Source organism: Aphidius gifuensis, linkage group LG5, assembly GCF_014905175.1.
Source record: "Aphidius gifuensis isolate YNYX2018 linkage group LG5, ASM1490517v1, whole genome shotgun sequence".
NCBI lineage: Eukaryota > Metazoa > Arthropoda > Insecta > Hymenoptera > Braconidae > Aphidius > Aphidius gifuensis.
This window is the reverse complement of record NC_057792.1, coordinates 14,440,470-14,454,864: the sequence shown is the minus strand read 5'-3', so window position 1 is coordinate 14,454,864 and position 14,395 is coordinate 14,440,470. Positions and strand designations below refer to the sequence as shown.

General features: G+C 23.8%; 2 protein-coding genes across 4 annotated transcripts; both read right to left on the bottom strand.

The window, feature by feature from the left end:
• Nucleotides 1-316: 316 nt before the first annotated feature.
• Nucleotides 317-7,316, bottom strand: LOC122857697 (putative phosphatidate phosphatase). Of its 2 annotated transcripts, none has more exons than XM_044159992.1 (9): nucleotides 6,845-7,316; nucleotides 6,488-6,643; nucleotides 4,882-5,033; nucleotides 3,876-3,980; nucleotides 3,465-3,679; nucleotides 2,631-2,688; nucleotides 2,337-2,513; nucleotides 2,158-2,265; nucleotides 317-708 (listed from the first exon to the last, which is right to left on the bottom strand). In XM_044159992.1, exons 2-9 carry the CDS (start codon nucleotides 6,552-6,554, stop codon nucleotides 634-636), a joined length of 957 nt encoding a protein of 318 aa, XP_044015927.1. In that variant the 5' UTR covers nucleotides 6,555-6,643; nucleotides 6,845-7,316; the 3' UTR covers nucleotides 317-633. The 2 variants fall into 2 exon arrangements, with proteins under 2 accessions (XP_044015927.1, XP_044015928.1); XM_044159993.1 differs by lacking the exon at nucleotides 317-708 and adding an exon at nucleotides 1,424-1,993 and having other exon boundaries at nucleotides 6,845-7,313.
• Nucleotides 7,317-7,517: 201 nt separating this feature from the next.
• Nucleotides 7,518-14,392, bottom strand: LOC122857696 (regulatory-associated protein of mTOR). 2 transcript variants are annotated; one of them, XM_044159990.1, is made up of 7 exons: nucleotides 13,864-14,392; nucleotides 13,687-13,789; nucleotides 11,482-13,521; nucleotides 11,309-11,350; nucleotides 10,036-11,163; nucleotides 8,918-9,194; nucleotides 7,518-8,769 (listed from the first exon to the last, which is right to left on the bottom strand). In XM_044159990.1, exons 1-7 carry the CDS (start codon nucleotides 14,062-14,064, stop codon nucleotides 8,574-8,576), a joined length of 3,987 nt encoding a protein of 1,328 aa, XP_044015925.1. In that variant the 5' UTR covers nucleotides 14,065-14,392; the 3' UTR covers nucleotides 7,518-8,573. The 2 variants fall into 2 exon arrangements, with proteins under 2 accessions (XP_044015925.1, XP_044015926.1); XM_044159991.1 differs by lacking the exon at nucleotides 11,309-11,350.
• Between the last annotated feature and the right edge of the window lie 3 nt (nucleotides 14,393-14,395).

The window sequence follows — 14,395 nt, the reverse complement described above, 5'->3', positions numbered from 1 at the left end:
AAAATGATACTTGTGGTTGTGTGTGGATACACTTGCCAAAACAAGTCATTTTATATGTTGTTAAATATTTAATAATTATTGACACATTTATAATAATTTTATACCAACAAAATGCTATGAAATTATTTAAAAAAAAAACACAAAACACAAAACAGTGCATTTACAATGAATATTCAATCAATTGATTTAACAAAAAATAAATAAATAAATTGTAAACATACTTACTGTTAAATTTTGTAAACATATCCATAAAAAACAAAATGTACTAATTTATTTATAAATTATTGTAACTTTTTGTTTTAATAATACACTTTGATATATTTAAAAAAATTAAACACAATTGATATATTTTTATTGTTAAAAAAAATATAACAACCACACGCACAAAAAATTGAGTAAATTATTTGTTGACGTTTTTTTTTTCAACTAGTTCTTCTGGATTCCAGAAGAGGTCTTCATGTATTTATTTAATTTTTTTTTTTTCTAACGAGGAAGCAAACGAAGTATTCATACATTAGTCATACCTTGATAATTATCATGATATAATATTGAAAGTAATTAATTGCTCAACCGGTTAAAATAATTATGACATTTTTAGATGAATTATCATGAATCATCATCGTCAGACGTGAATCATTCATCATGATGGTCATCTAGGGCTATCCCACCGTAAGTTGGTGATACATGACGAAGTGGACTTGACTCATTCTAAAAGAATAAAATATAAATAAAAACAAAAAGCATAATAAATGATTAAATAAATAATAATAAATAATTGACAAATTTTTTTTTAAATTAAAAAATAATAAAAAGCAAATTTAACAACCAACAAAAAACAGCAAACGAAAATTAAATTAACAATTAAAATGCATAAATTTATGATAATTAATTTAACAATATAACAAGTAATGATAATTAATTAATCATCACCTTGTAATTGATTTTATGCAAAATACATCAATTATCAAGTAATATCAATTTTTTTTTTTTTTAGTTCATTTTATTTTTCTACAATTGTTCAATTGGAAAATTACTTTTTATACACATACAATTGTATTTAAATACATATTTATTTTAAAAAATTAATTTGATTAATTTAAATAGATTTTATTTTAAAAAAAAAATCTTTCAAGGCCACTAAATTTGAATGTACGTTTTTTTCTTTTTTTTTTTGTAAATTAATTTCTTTTTTTTTACAAATTTCTATCAACATATTTAATTATTTTTCTACGTAGGCACATAACAATTATTGCATTTTAAAAATACATTTTATCAATTTATATTATTTAAATAATTCGTGATGTATATTATTATTATTATAAACAATGATTTAAATATTTTTATAAACAATTTTATAATTAATTAAATAAAAAATAAATTAAATTATATTTAAATTTATAATTTTCAATAATAAATCTAATACCGATAACAAAGGTAAACAATAATACTTTAACCTTTGAGATAAATTATTTAAAGACTAATTTTTTTATATAAAAATTTTTTTCGTCATAGCATAATTAATGAAAAAAAAAAAAAAAAAAAATTGATGATAATGTACAATAATACATAAATAACAGACTCTTCATAATGAGAAAAAAAAAAAAATGAAATTCACAATGAAAATTTTTTTGGATAACCAAAACCATGATATTTCGAAACAAAAGTTTCGAAAAAAAAAAAAATCGAAATCAAGACAAATTCCAGCGAACAAAAAAAAAAGAAACATGAGTAACAATTTTATAAATAAATTTCACATGTTCTTTCTGTCTTTGATCAGGAAAAAAAGCAAAAAAAAAAAAAAATTAAATTAAATAATTTAATCAGGAAGTGATGTTGCGTGAAATGTCAGTGTAACATTAAATAGTTGCCACCCAGAAAAACCATACACACATTCACATTGAAGTCTGCAGTGATAATGTAACATCATTTTTTTCTAAAAATGAATATCTCATGATGTCTCCAGTAAATTTCAATCCACCATTGGAATTAGAGTCTAGTCATAAGCCAGAGCAACATCACGAAAATATTGTAGCAGACATAAATTTGTTTTTTGTTTGTACGTTATTGAAAAAAAAAAAAAAAAAAAATAGGTAATAATAAATAAATATATTAATAATTTAACTATCAACGTATGTGATCGGCTGTGCCGTTATTCACCTGCATGCCTGGTTCAATATCATAATCAACAGTTTTTATTTTATCCAAATCAGTTGTACCAATCTTATTGATTCTTCGCTCTTTGAATATGTCAGCAATACAAAATGCCTGTATATAAATAAATAATTCCATTAGTGATTATTGATAAGTGATTATTAAATTAAATATTAATCATTTACATTGATCAGTGAAACTATTGAGCCAAGTAACATTCCAGCGAGGACATCGCTCCAATGATGTTTGTAATCAGAAACACGTGACATCGCTGTATACCATGCCATCCATAAACAAATTGTTTGAAGTAAATATTTTAATAATTTACTACCCTTCCATGTTACTCTCAATTGTAGATATAACTATAATAATTTTTTAATAAGTTTATTTTATAAATAGAACATTTTTAAAAGCATCTCACGAAACAAAAAAAAAAAACAAAATTAACTTTTTTAATTTTAAATAATTAGAGCACTTACGGCAAAGTATATCGAAACATACATGGAAAAAGACGAGTGGCCTGAGGGAAATGACAGTCTAGAACAAACAAAAAAAAAAACATTTTTTTAATTTAAGTGAGTCAGTTTAGACAAATCGAATAAATCTCTTCTTGCCCTTTCAACCACTCAAATTTTTTTCATCATTTTTTTGACTTTTTAAATGAAGTTCTAAAGATAGGCGAGGGAATGAGATATAATTTTTTTTTTTACTTCTATGCCTTTTTATGGGACCCTTCTCATCCGGAGAGATAAAAAAAATAATTAAGAAAGGATAGAAAAAATAGTTTATTGTAAATATTACTAGTAAAAAAATTCACATGGCTTTCAAGCTAAAAATTAAAATGACAAGTTTTTTATTTTATTTATTTTTTTTTTTAAACTTTCTCAAGTCTCTTGAATGAAATCTCTTGTGTGGCCTAATCAATTTGTATTTTTTATTACAAACTACGAGAGAAGATTGTCGTTTTTTTTTCTATGAATCAATGACTAACTCAATTCAAAAAAAAAAAATATAAAAAACTTTTTTTTTGAATAAATTTAAATAAAAATTAATATTGTAAAATAAAATACTAATTTTTATGATTTTACATTTTACAAAAATTTAATAGAAATGAAATAAAATAATATGTAAATTTTTGATTAAAAAAAATGTATAAAATATATTTAAAAAAAAACACGTGTCAATAAAATTTTAAGATAATCTAAAAGCATGAATTTCTGGTATTTATTATTTCTTATCTAAAAAATTTTTGAGTGCTAAAACATGTTGACACAAACTCTTCAAATAAATAAATTTATATATTTTTTCTATACCTTGCGTCTTTCCATCGATGTTCATAATCACCAATATTATTTGTACAAACAAAATTCACATGGTACTTGTGTTGGAATTCAAATGAATTATTATTATCACAACTAATATTTGGACGACATACATCAATAAAATGTGGACGTAATCTTCCAATACTATATTTTGCAGTATCAGTCAAAAACACAGATATCAATGCTCCAAATGCAAATAATCCAATCTAAAAAATAATTATTATATTATTATAAAAATTATTTTCAAACGACTATTAAATACAGCAATAAATTCACATTACTTTTGCTCATCTATAATTACTCCATTAATTAAAAAAAAAAATATAAAAATACATAAAAATTATTTTTTAAATATTTCAATAAATATTAGACAAAAATTTTTTTATCTAAACTTTGTCTCACCTTGTTGTAAGCCATTGGTATCCAGGGTGCAATTTTATGACCAAATAAAACAAGTGACGATTGTTTATTTAATAATTTTGCATGAAAATATTCACCAAGTAACATCTAAAAAAAAAAAAACAAACAAACAAAACAATAATTAGTAAAATAAAAGTGTAATGATACAATTTTTTTTTATTTATTAATTGTTTTTAATAAATATAAATAATGTATAAAATTGATGATAATATTGAGCTTATTAATGATGAATTGATAGAGTCGTTTGGTATAAATACATGTGACCTTTTGGATTAATAAAAATTTGTCGGTGAGGATATATGTATGCATTAATATTTAATAACAAGGGAGATTTTATATTGTATTTTGCTACTGTGAATTATTATAATTTATATTTTAATACACGCGTGCTCTCTTATGCATGATAATAATACATGCAAGCTCATCATCAACGTAATATTAAACAATGCACATAATAATTTAATTCATCTTTTAAATAAATAACATTGGTGACAAGTTTTATTATAAAATAATCATAAAAAAAAAAAACTTTAAAATATTAACTCTTGAATTTTATTACTTATATTCATTTAAAAAAAATTTTTTTTTTTTCAAATATATTTACCCTTTTCATACGTATTGTATATTTTACAATAAGCATACAATTTTTTTTTTTCTTTATAGCGGTAAAATTTTCTCTTGGCGCCATTCAGAAAAAAAAAAAAAAAAATCTTTTATATACATTTTTTATTCTCCCTTGAAGAAGGAAAAGAGGAAAAAAAAAAACTGGAATTTTTATTTACTTTTTATATTGAAATAAAATTAAATTATAAAAGTTTTTTTTATAATTTTTTTCTTTATAATGTTTATTTTAAATAATAAAAAATGTAATTTAAAAAATAAAATCACAGAGGATGTCGCAAGTTTATTAACTAGATCACGAGATAAATTACAAGTTCCGGGATTTAAATTTAAATATTTTTAAATTGTTAAAAGTGAATTAACTTACCCCACATATTGGCATTGCAATACCTATTGAATATAGTAATTCATTTCCAACAGTTGATTCAATGAATGGATGTTTAATTGATTCATCATCACAAAAAAATCCACGTGGATAAGGTGTACCATATTTTAAACAATAAAGTGGCCCAAGTCCAACTATAAAAATTAATCAAATTAAATTTATCATTAATAACTTAAACATAATTTCATTTACAAAAAAAAAAAAAGATAAATTTCACTTAAAAATATTTCGATCATGAATCAAGACAGCAAAGAGGTCTCAACATCAAGATTAAGCATTCTTTCATTGTTGGAGTAAAGAGAAAATTAAATATAAAAAAAAAAAATTCAAGAATAAAAAGGAGAGAATGAAGCATGGACCAGCATGGACAATACCGGTTTTAAAAGCAACTCTATATCTTTAATATTTTACAAAAGATGCACACACAAGTAGCATCATCTTCAACTTATTTTTTTTTTTATTATTTGTTAACCCCCAATTTATTATTTTCAAAAGAAAGATAGAATAATAATAATAAAAGATCTTACATTTCGCCTGACTGGTTTTTTTTTTTTTCCTCTTTCATATTTGATCCAATCCAATCCGTAAAAAAAAATCTTGAATAAACCCAGCTATTATTTAACCAACCAGTTTTATATTCACTTTAATTATTTTACTCACTTTAGAGTATCATTCTCAACAAATCAAAAATAATAAAATTTAATTATCATATTTATCAGTGACCCACAAGTAAGACTTATCCATCCATCAATTTTTTCTTTCAACGAAAAAATAAAATAAAATATAATTACTATATTTTTTTTCTTAGCTAAATGTTACTATTAATTTTTCTAAAAATAATTATTAATTTAAGGGTTGTTAATTAATCATACAATAATTAAAAAATTAAAAAATTTTCATCTTAATTTACTCAATAAATTTTATTGCTAAAAATTAATTTATAAAAATGATAATATTTAAATTACAAATGATAATTTAAAATTATAAATAAATTTTAAAATATACATTGTATATAATAAAAATAATATTTATGTTAAAAACCCGGAAGAAAATTATTATCCTAAAGTATTAACAGAGCCTGTCATCATTTAAAGTTTATTAACATCCTTATGGCTTATATTCATATCACACTCTCTTCATAACAAGACTTCAATAATATATGCTAATTATTATAATTTATTATGTTTTAATATAAAAAAAAAAATAAATATATTATTCATTTTATTATAAAATATAAATAAATAAATATAAAATATATAAACAAGACTTGTCGTTTGAAGTAAATAATCAATTACTAACGGAAGCCACACCTGGATCAATTTTTGTGTTTATTTTTTTCGATTTTTTTATATCATTTTTTTATGCACAATTATTATTATTTAGGGGAGGGAGTTTCTTGAACCTAACCTTTCTCTTATCACTTGTATCACGTAGAAAACAAAAAAAAAAAAAAATTCAATAATGCTAAATGATAAGAAAATAATTTATATAGTTTTTATCCTTATCATTATGTAAAAAAAAAAAAAAAAGAATTGTTATTAGATAGAGAAGTGTCAGTTTTTGTATATAAATATTTATTTTTACTTACGAATTAAAAGACATAGTACATCAATTCCAATTTTTCTTAATACATATTTTGTTGATTTATCCATCATTTTGTTTATGTTGTCAAATTGTCAATATAATCGTTGAATTTAATTTTGATAACTATCACACATAAACACAACACTGTTTTAAACTAATGCTAAAAAAAATAAACAACATGTTAAAAAAATGAGTATTAATTTGCTGTATTTTATAAACATTTGTTTAATGAAAAAAAAAAAAAAATTAGACAAAAATTTTATGGGATATTATGGAGTTTAAAGATGATAATAATAACATTCGTGTCAGGTGGTTTATTTTTGTGTCAGGTGTGTGTCAAATCAAACACACAAAAACTTACCAAAAAAATTAATTTTTTTTTTCTTTTTGGATACGTTTGTTTTTTTTTTTATTTATTTATATATTTTGTTTATAAAAATTATTGAGTGTTAATAAACAGTCATTAGTAGATGTGAAGAAAAAAAAAAAAAAAAAAAAAATTAAAATACGGAGTAGAGCTGATCTGACGTCGCGGAACGCCAAACGCCGACTGATTTGGTCTTGAGAGAGGTTGAGACTTTGAGAGAGTGAAAAAAATGGAAAAAAAAATAAAAGCCAAGGCAAAGCAAGTAGAGGCAAAGTGAGTTGGTGACTTTGACTTGGACACTATACATATTTTTTATTTTTTATTTTCTTCTTACTCTTTATCGTAAAGCATTATTGCTATTTAAATTTTCAAATAAAATCAATCGATTTGCTTGGATTTACAGACACACTAAATAACTAATTTGTTATTGTATATTTATTGATGTAGCTGTATCAATGAAATTTTAATATGTCTAAAAAAAATATATATATTATTTTTCAGAATAAAGTCTGGCAAAATAAATTGAATATTCAATGATCCAACAAAATTCAAAATGATTTTAATCATTAAATACACGCAAACCCTAACTTATATTTATTTTTTACTTTACTTTTTTGTTTTTAATTTTTTTATATCTATTTTTATTTCTTCCATACACAACATCTTGTTAGCAATTTAATTTAATTTTTTTTTTTTTTTGTTTTTTATTCATCATCATCCAACGATTATTTACCAAGATGCCAGGGGCAAGTTTGTTTAGAGGGATATATTTTTCATTTTCGCTTTAATCAAAAAATAAAAAAATTACATTTTATATTTGTTTTTATTTTCAACGCTCAAGTAAGATGTATATAGAAAAAAATTATAAAATTATTATAGGGGTTTTTTAATACAAGCTATCAAGATTTCGACTTGATAAATAATTTTTATTTATTATAATTGGACAACTATGAGGCTACATAAGACTCATGAATCATCCAAAGTATTTTTTTTTTTTTTTCATTTTTTTTTATTTCAAAGTCATATCTTATACTCTAAGAAAATTTTATTGTTTTTTTACGTTATTATATTTTTTTTTACTTATTTCTACATTTAAGATTATTACTATTTTTTTTTATTATTATTTGCAAGCTAGTTTATAATGTAGTTTAACGACACAAATTATCATGTTATATTTCAAAAATATAATAAACTACTTGAAGAGACAATTTACAAAAGTGAATTAATAATTTTTTGCATAGAAAAAAAAATATATATATATTATTTATGTCATCGTTTATCATAAAACCATGTGTTTTAAATTTATTACCTGGACTAAGACAGAAAAAAAGAAAAGCTATTTAATACGTTATTATTAAATAATAATTTTTGTTCTTTTTTAAATTAACAATGTACAGTTGAAAACGTAAATAGAAAATATTAATAATCATTTTTTAAATGATCAATTAATTTCATATAAATATTTACAATTATAATCACCGACAAATAAACAATAAAAATTAAGACATAATTCTTTTTTTTTAATATAAATCCCTAGCCCAGAGAAATCGAAAAAATTTTTAATATTTCGAAAATAACAAAGAGATAAAGAAAACAATCACAAATGCATTTTAAATATAAACATAAATAATAAGAATTAATAATTAGATTTGTTTTTTTTGTTTTTCAATTAATTTACATAATATTTTTACGTACCGTGGGTAAATTTGATAAATTAATTTCATTAATTTCGTTCATTTGAGTATGCTGTTATTGTACTATCAGTACATCCAGCAGCAAGAATAACACGTAATGGATGAAAACTTAAACATCCAACTGGTAATACTCTTGAGCCCATAAAACCTTCATGATATTTAATTGTATTCATGTGTTGACCTGATGTTGTATTGTATACATTTACACTTTGATTAATAGATCCACTGTAAAAATATGATTAAATTATTTGACATTTATGGTTTTCATACTGAGCTTGAAAATAATTTAATATTTATAGATGTCAGAAAATAGACAAAGAATGTGTTATGTATGAATGAAAAATTAAAATGAGTAGGTGTTTTTATAACTTACCATGCAAAAATATTTGTTGTTGGATGAACACAAAATGCTGATAATCCTGGTGTTGTATGAATAACATTTAGGGATGAATTTTTACGTAAATCAAATATTCTAACATCACCACTTGATGAACCAGTTATCAAGCGTGTTGAATTATTTTTTTGTAAATTTACATCAAGTACTAAAGTATTATGTTCATGCCATGTCATTATTCTTGATTCATTTTGTGCTAATCTACGATCAAATAATCGTACTGAACCGTCACCACAACCAACTACCATCAAAGATCCTGTAAATAAATTTATAAAATATTTAAAATACATTTTTATTATTATTATTTATTCATAGCAAATTAAGAAAGAGAGAAAAATAAGATTTAAAATTATAATTGCAAATCGAAATACACAAATTGGTAAGTGTTAAATTATAAAAAGAAAAAAAAATTATTAATTAGCATTGTGATGCTTAAATAAACAAAAAATTATTTTGATTTATTTATTTTTTTTTTCAATAAATAAATTATATAATGTTGTAAAAATTATTTAAATTTAAAGATTTCTATGTTTCATATCACAAATGTCATACCGGAAATAACTAGATCATTTTTTATTATTTTTTTTTGTTCTTAGTCATATAGATAAATAGAGTTGACGCATTGGATGCTGAAAGAAACTCTTTTTAATCATTATTTCAAGACATTATCTGTCTTTAAAACGTGCAATGTTGAAAAAACTATTTATCTTGTTTTTAAAAATTTCGTAATAATGTGGAAATAATAAAAATAAAATATATATTTTCTATAACCAATAGTAAAAACATCACTCATTACGTAGAAAAATATATTCTGATAAAAAAAAAAAAAACCAAGATAAAAGCTAAAATAAGTTATTTAATTTTTAAAAATTCAATGATAATATTAGTTATAAAAAAAAAAATGTCTAAACCATATAACGGAAAAATAAAACGAAAAAAAAAAAAAAAAAAAAAATCTTATATAATATCTAGAATTTTTGGTTGATAATCTTTTCAAGTCGTAAAAAAAAAAAAAATTCCAAAGCAATAAAATAAAAGAATAAAAGAAATATCTATGTTATAAAAAAAAAAAAGAATAAAAAATTTATTTAATCTACCTGTCCCATCAGTATCCAAGCAGGTAGAACAACAATCAGCGCCAGTTGGTAAATCTTGTTTTCTAAGTTCAGTTTCAGCATCCCAAAGTCTAACAATTCTAACATCACCAGTAACAGCAAGTGTCAGAGTTTTTTGTTCCCAAGATGTTACAAGACCAGCTGATGCAATTGATGCTTTTGATACAGGCTGTAAATCTGATAAACCTTGCCAAGCAGTTAATAACATTGGTTCTCTACCAAATGTATTATAATAATTTTTCCATACTCTTATTGAACCATCATCACTACCAGTCATTAATAATGAAATATCATGTGAATTAATATATTGTATTGTTGTTATTTTAGTATTTAATTTATTACCACGACTTGGATAATACGTTAATTTATTACCACTATTCCAATCCCATATAGCAAAATAATCTTTCACAGCAACAGCAATATGTGTATCAAATGGATGAAATTTAATAACTTCTGGTTGTTGTGGACAACGTGTATGAAATACTTGACAATCAATTTTACTATTTGTACAACGTAGTTGTTCTTCAGCAGCATCAATACGTAATGTTTTATTTCTTAAATAACGCCATTCACGTTCATTATGTGATCTACTTTCAACATCCATTTGTTTATTATTATCATTATCAAAACTAACTGGTTGTGCAAATTGTGCACAGCTCCAATCAACAAATTGTGATGTTGTTAATGGTGTTTTATTACATGCTGCTTCATCAGCTTCTTCAGTTATTGTATTTGGTATTGGTTTTCTGCCACGATTTATTTGTGGTAACATACGTGTTGTACGTAATATATCAGCAGCTGTTGAATGTAATGTTGATGCTGTTGTTTGTGGTGGTTGTGGTGGTGATGGTGAATCATTTTTATTATTTAAATAATTTGTACGATTTGATGGTGATGGTGGTAATGATAATGATGATAATATTTTTGTATCATTTACTTCTTTTTGTATTGTATAATCTTTTATTTGATTACGTATATGTGTTGTTATTTTTTGTGACATATTTGCAACACCTGGATGTGGATCATTATCAAGTACACATAAACCATGCCATAATTTCATATAAACACTGCCATATGATAAACTTGGTAAATTTCCCAATGATGAATGACCTGAAATATAAAAAAGTAATTAAATTAAACAAGAAAAATATTTCAACTATTTAAATAATTGTTAATAAAATAATATTATTATCAATGTTAAAGAAAAGAAAGCAATTGAAATATGAAAAATGAATGCATTGTCAATAAATATTACCAAGCGACTCGCAAGGTTTCCTCACGAACTCCCAATTATTACCTAGTGTCCAGAATGAAACAATATAATATTATATTATCAATCCACCATAACATAAATAGAAGACAAGACAAGACAAGACAAAAATCCCAACAAGAAATAAAGTTATAGATAAAAAAGACAAATAAACATACCAAGACTACTTATTGATGATGATGATGAAACTCTTTTAAGTCTATCTGATCCAGCATCACTTGATGTATCACTACCACCAGTATAATTATTACCAATTTTTAATCTATCTCTTGAACTAATACGTCTCATTCCACTAAATGGTGATAATGTTTCAACAATAAGATCTTTTCTTGAATTTTCTTCAGCAATAGCAAGTGTTACAAATGAATTTTCAAAATGTAATACCATCCATTGTAGAGCAACAACAAGTTCTTTTCTGACTAGATATGACATATCATGTGTTACAGTATTAATTAATGTCATTGCAATAATTTGATCAATATTATTAGCATGTTCACTACGTTTTTGTACACTATTTATAAATGTACCAAGTGCAAATACACATGCTGTACGTACTTCTGGTATTGGATCATTTAATAGTTGTGATAATTTTTCATGTGCAATATCACGTACACCACACCATCTTGCTTTATCATAATTATTCCATAATCTACCAAGACATAAACATAACCACATACGTAACATTGGCTCACTGTCATTTAATTGTTCAAGACATATTGATACAAGACTACCTTGTAATGCTGCTTCTTGTCCAAGTGTATAATTATTAACAATACAAGCAAGTACAAATGTTGCTAGTGTTCTATGTTCACTAGCCATTGTTGTATCTTGTAGCACAGATAAAAAATATTTATGTCCATTATCACGTACTAAATCAGTTTGACATGTATTATCAACAGCAAGTATTTTAGCCCATATAAATACAAGTAATGGACGTAATTCACGTGCACTTGATTGTAATAATTTTAATACATATGGAAATATACCAACACTAAGAGCTAAATTAACAGCCCATGGACCAAGATCTAAAAATTTACCAAGTAATTCAAGTGCACGTAAACGATGTACTTGACTTAATAATACTTGTAATACAATTGGTAATTGTTCTGGTGGATTACGTGTTTTTGATCCAAGTGTTAACCATACTTCAAATGCTGTTAAATGTTCTTCATAAAATGGTAAATGTATAAATTCATGATCATTATTTAATACAAATGTTAATTGTGATAAACATAAATCAAGTGCTAAATCCCATGCTTGCCACATTGGATGTTGATATGTTGATGGTAAACGTGGACATGATACTGGTGTACAATCATATGAACGTAATATTCTTTCAGCAAGTAAAAAATTTCTAAATAAACTTGCAACTAATAAATCTTGTCTAAATAATTTTTGAAATAAATCACGTGGTAATGTATTCCATGCAATTGTATCTGTTATTGCTGTAAATATCCAATTTAATTCACCTAACATTGTACGTCTATCTGATAATTGTCCAGGTATTTTATCAATTAAGTCAAGTGATATTTTTGGTACTAATTTTGATGTATTTTGCATGACAAACCAATGTAATGCTATTTTAATTGGTGTTGTTAAACATGATGTAAATATATCAGCTGGTAAATCTGGATTCATTGGTAATATTTGATTTGCAGCACATGCTGCTAGCTGTATACAATTTTTATATGATGGCATTGTTATATTACAATTACCACCAACACCTCCACCACCTCCAACACCACCAACATTTTGTTGTCCAACATTATTTGTACTATTAGCATTACTAGTACGATTTTGTTTTTCATTTTCATATTCTTTTTCATGTTGTTCAGCAAATTGTTTAAATGAATCAACAATACTACCAGCATTTGAACAATCATAAACATATATACTTGGTGCACCCATCCATGTTTGTAAATCATACACAGATAATGGAATGTATTGTGTATATGTTCTATTAAATACCCATATTTCACCATTACTCGTTGGTTTTGGTACACCATGACCATTATAATGAAATAAAACACGTTCTTCTTTAGCATTTCTACGTAATGATGTACATAATTTTTTAACTTCTTCAACTGTTGGATCTAAACTGTGTTTATAACGTGCACGTGGTTGCCAACGTTCATATTGTTTTTGTAATGATGCACCAATTATTTCTAGTGCTTTTGATGGGCTAACTGCTGATGGATCTGTAACATAACATTAATCATCATATGTTGTTTTTCTTATCGATCGAGTTTTTATATTATAAATTTATATAACCTCTTGATAAATTATTCAATGTTATGTAATATTAAATTTAAATTAAAATAAACTTTTTTGTTTTCTATTTACAAAAAAAAAAAAATAATTACCAATCCAAGATTCAAGACGAGCACATGGTTGTGTTTTGACAATATCTGGTGGATCAACACCAACATTGAGACAAAGTACAAGAGCAACACTAACTGTTTTCATCTGTAATAAAACATTTGTTTATAAATTTTTCAAGCAGCTGTTGATATTTTAAATAACAAAAAATTATTAATTACTCGTTCTTTCATTCTCCATGATTGTGTTAAACAATTAATACCCTCAATATTGGCAATATGTCGTTGCTTGTTGAATGCAATTGGCATATTCCAATCTTCATCATTCCATTTATCAAAATAATGTATTTGTTTCTTTTTAATATTATCATCTTTTTCACTATGTTTATGACTATGACTTGTTTTTATACTACTTAGTAACATTTTTCAAATGAATTATTAAAAATTGAAAATATATATTTTTTATAGACACTATTATTATTTAATTGTTGATGTTATTATTATTAATTTATTATTATATACTGCAGTATCACCGGCTCTAACAAGGGTGGAATTAAATTATATTTCACTTTTTGCGTCAATTGTTGTGCATTTTTAACAAATTCATTTGATTTTATGACAGTTAGCTTGTATTGAAAATAGTTATCAACACATTGATCGAACACTTGAATTTTTAAACATGTCAATTGTTGTTAAAAATTATAATTAGAACAATGATGTATATTTTTTTTTACGCACATACAAGAACGCATTT

What these genes read in the sequence shown, in the direction of transcription:
- LOC122857696 (XM_044159990.1), bottom strand. Translation starts at nt 14,064, where the DNA reads ATGTTACTAAGTAGTATAAAAACAAGTCATAGTCATAAACATAGTGAA. An exon ending in TCGTCTTGAATCTTGGATTG is followed by an intron (nt 13,522 to 13,686) that starts GTAATTATTTTT and finishes GTTATGTTACAG; the next exon opens with ATCCATCAGCAGTTAGCCCA. An exon ending in ACAACAAATATTTTTGCATG is followed by an intron (nt 8,770 to 8,917) that starts GTAAGTTATAAA and finishes ATATTTTTACAG; the next exon opens with TGGATCTATTAATCAAAGTG.
- LOC122857697 (XM_044159992.1), bottom strand. Translation starts at nt 6,554, where the DNA reads ATGATGGATAAATCAACAAAATATGTATTAAGAAAAATTGGAATTGAT. An exon ending in TGTACTATGTCTTTTAATTC is followed by an intron (nt 5,034 to 6,487) that starts GTAAGTAAAAAT and finishes TAATTTTTATAG; the next exon opens with TTGGACTTGGGCCACTTTAT. An exon ending in CATCGATGGAAAGACGCAAG is followed by an intron (nt 2,689 to 3,464) that starts GTATAGAAAAAA and finishes TGTTTGTTCTAG; the next exon opens with ACTGTCATTTCCCTCAGGCC.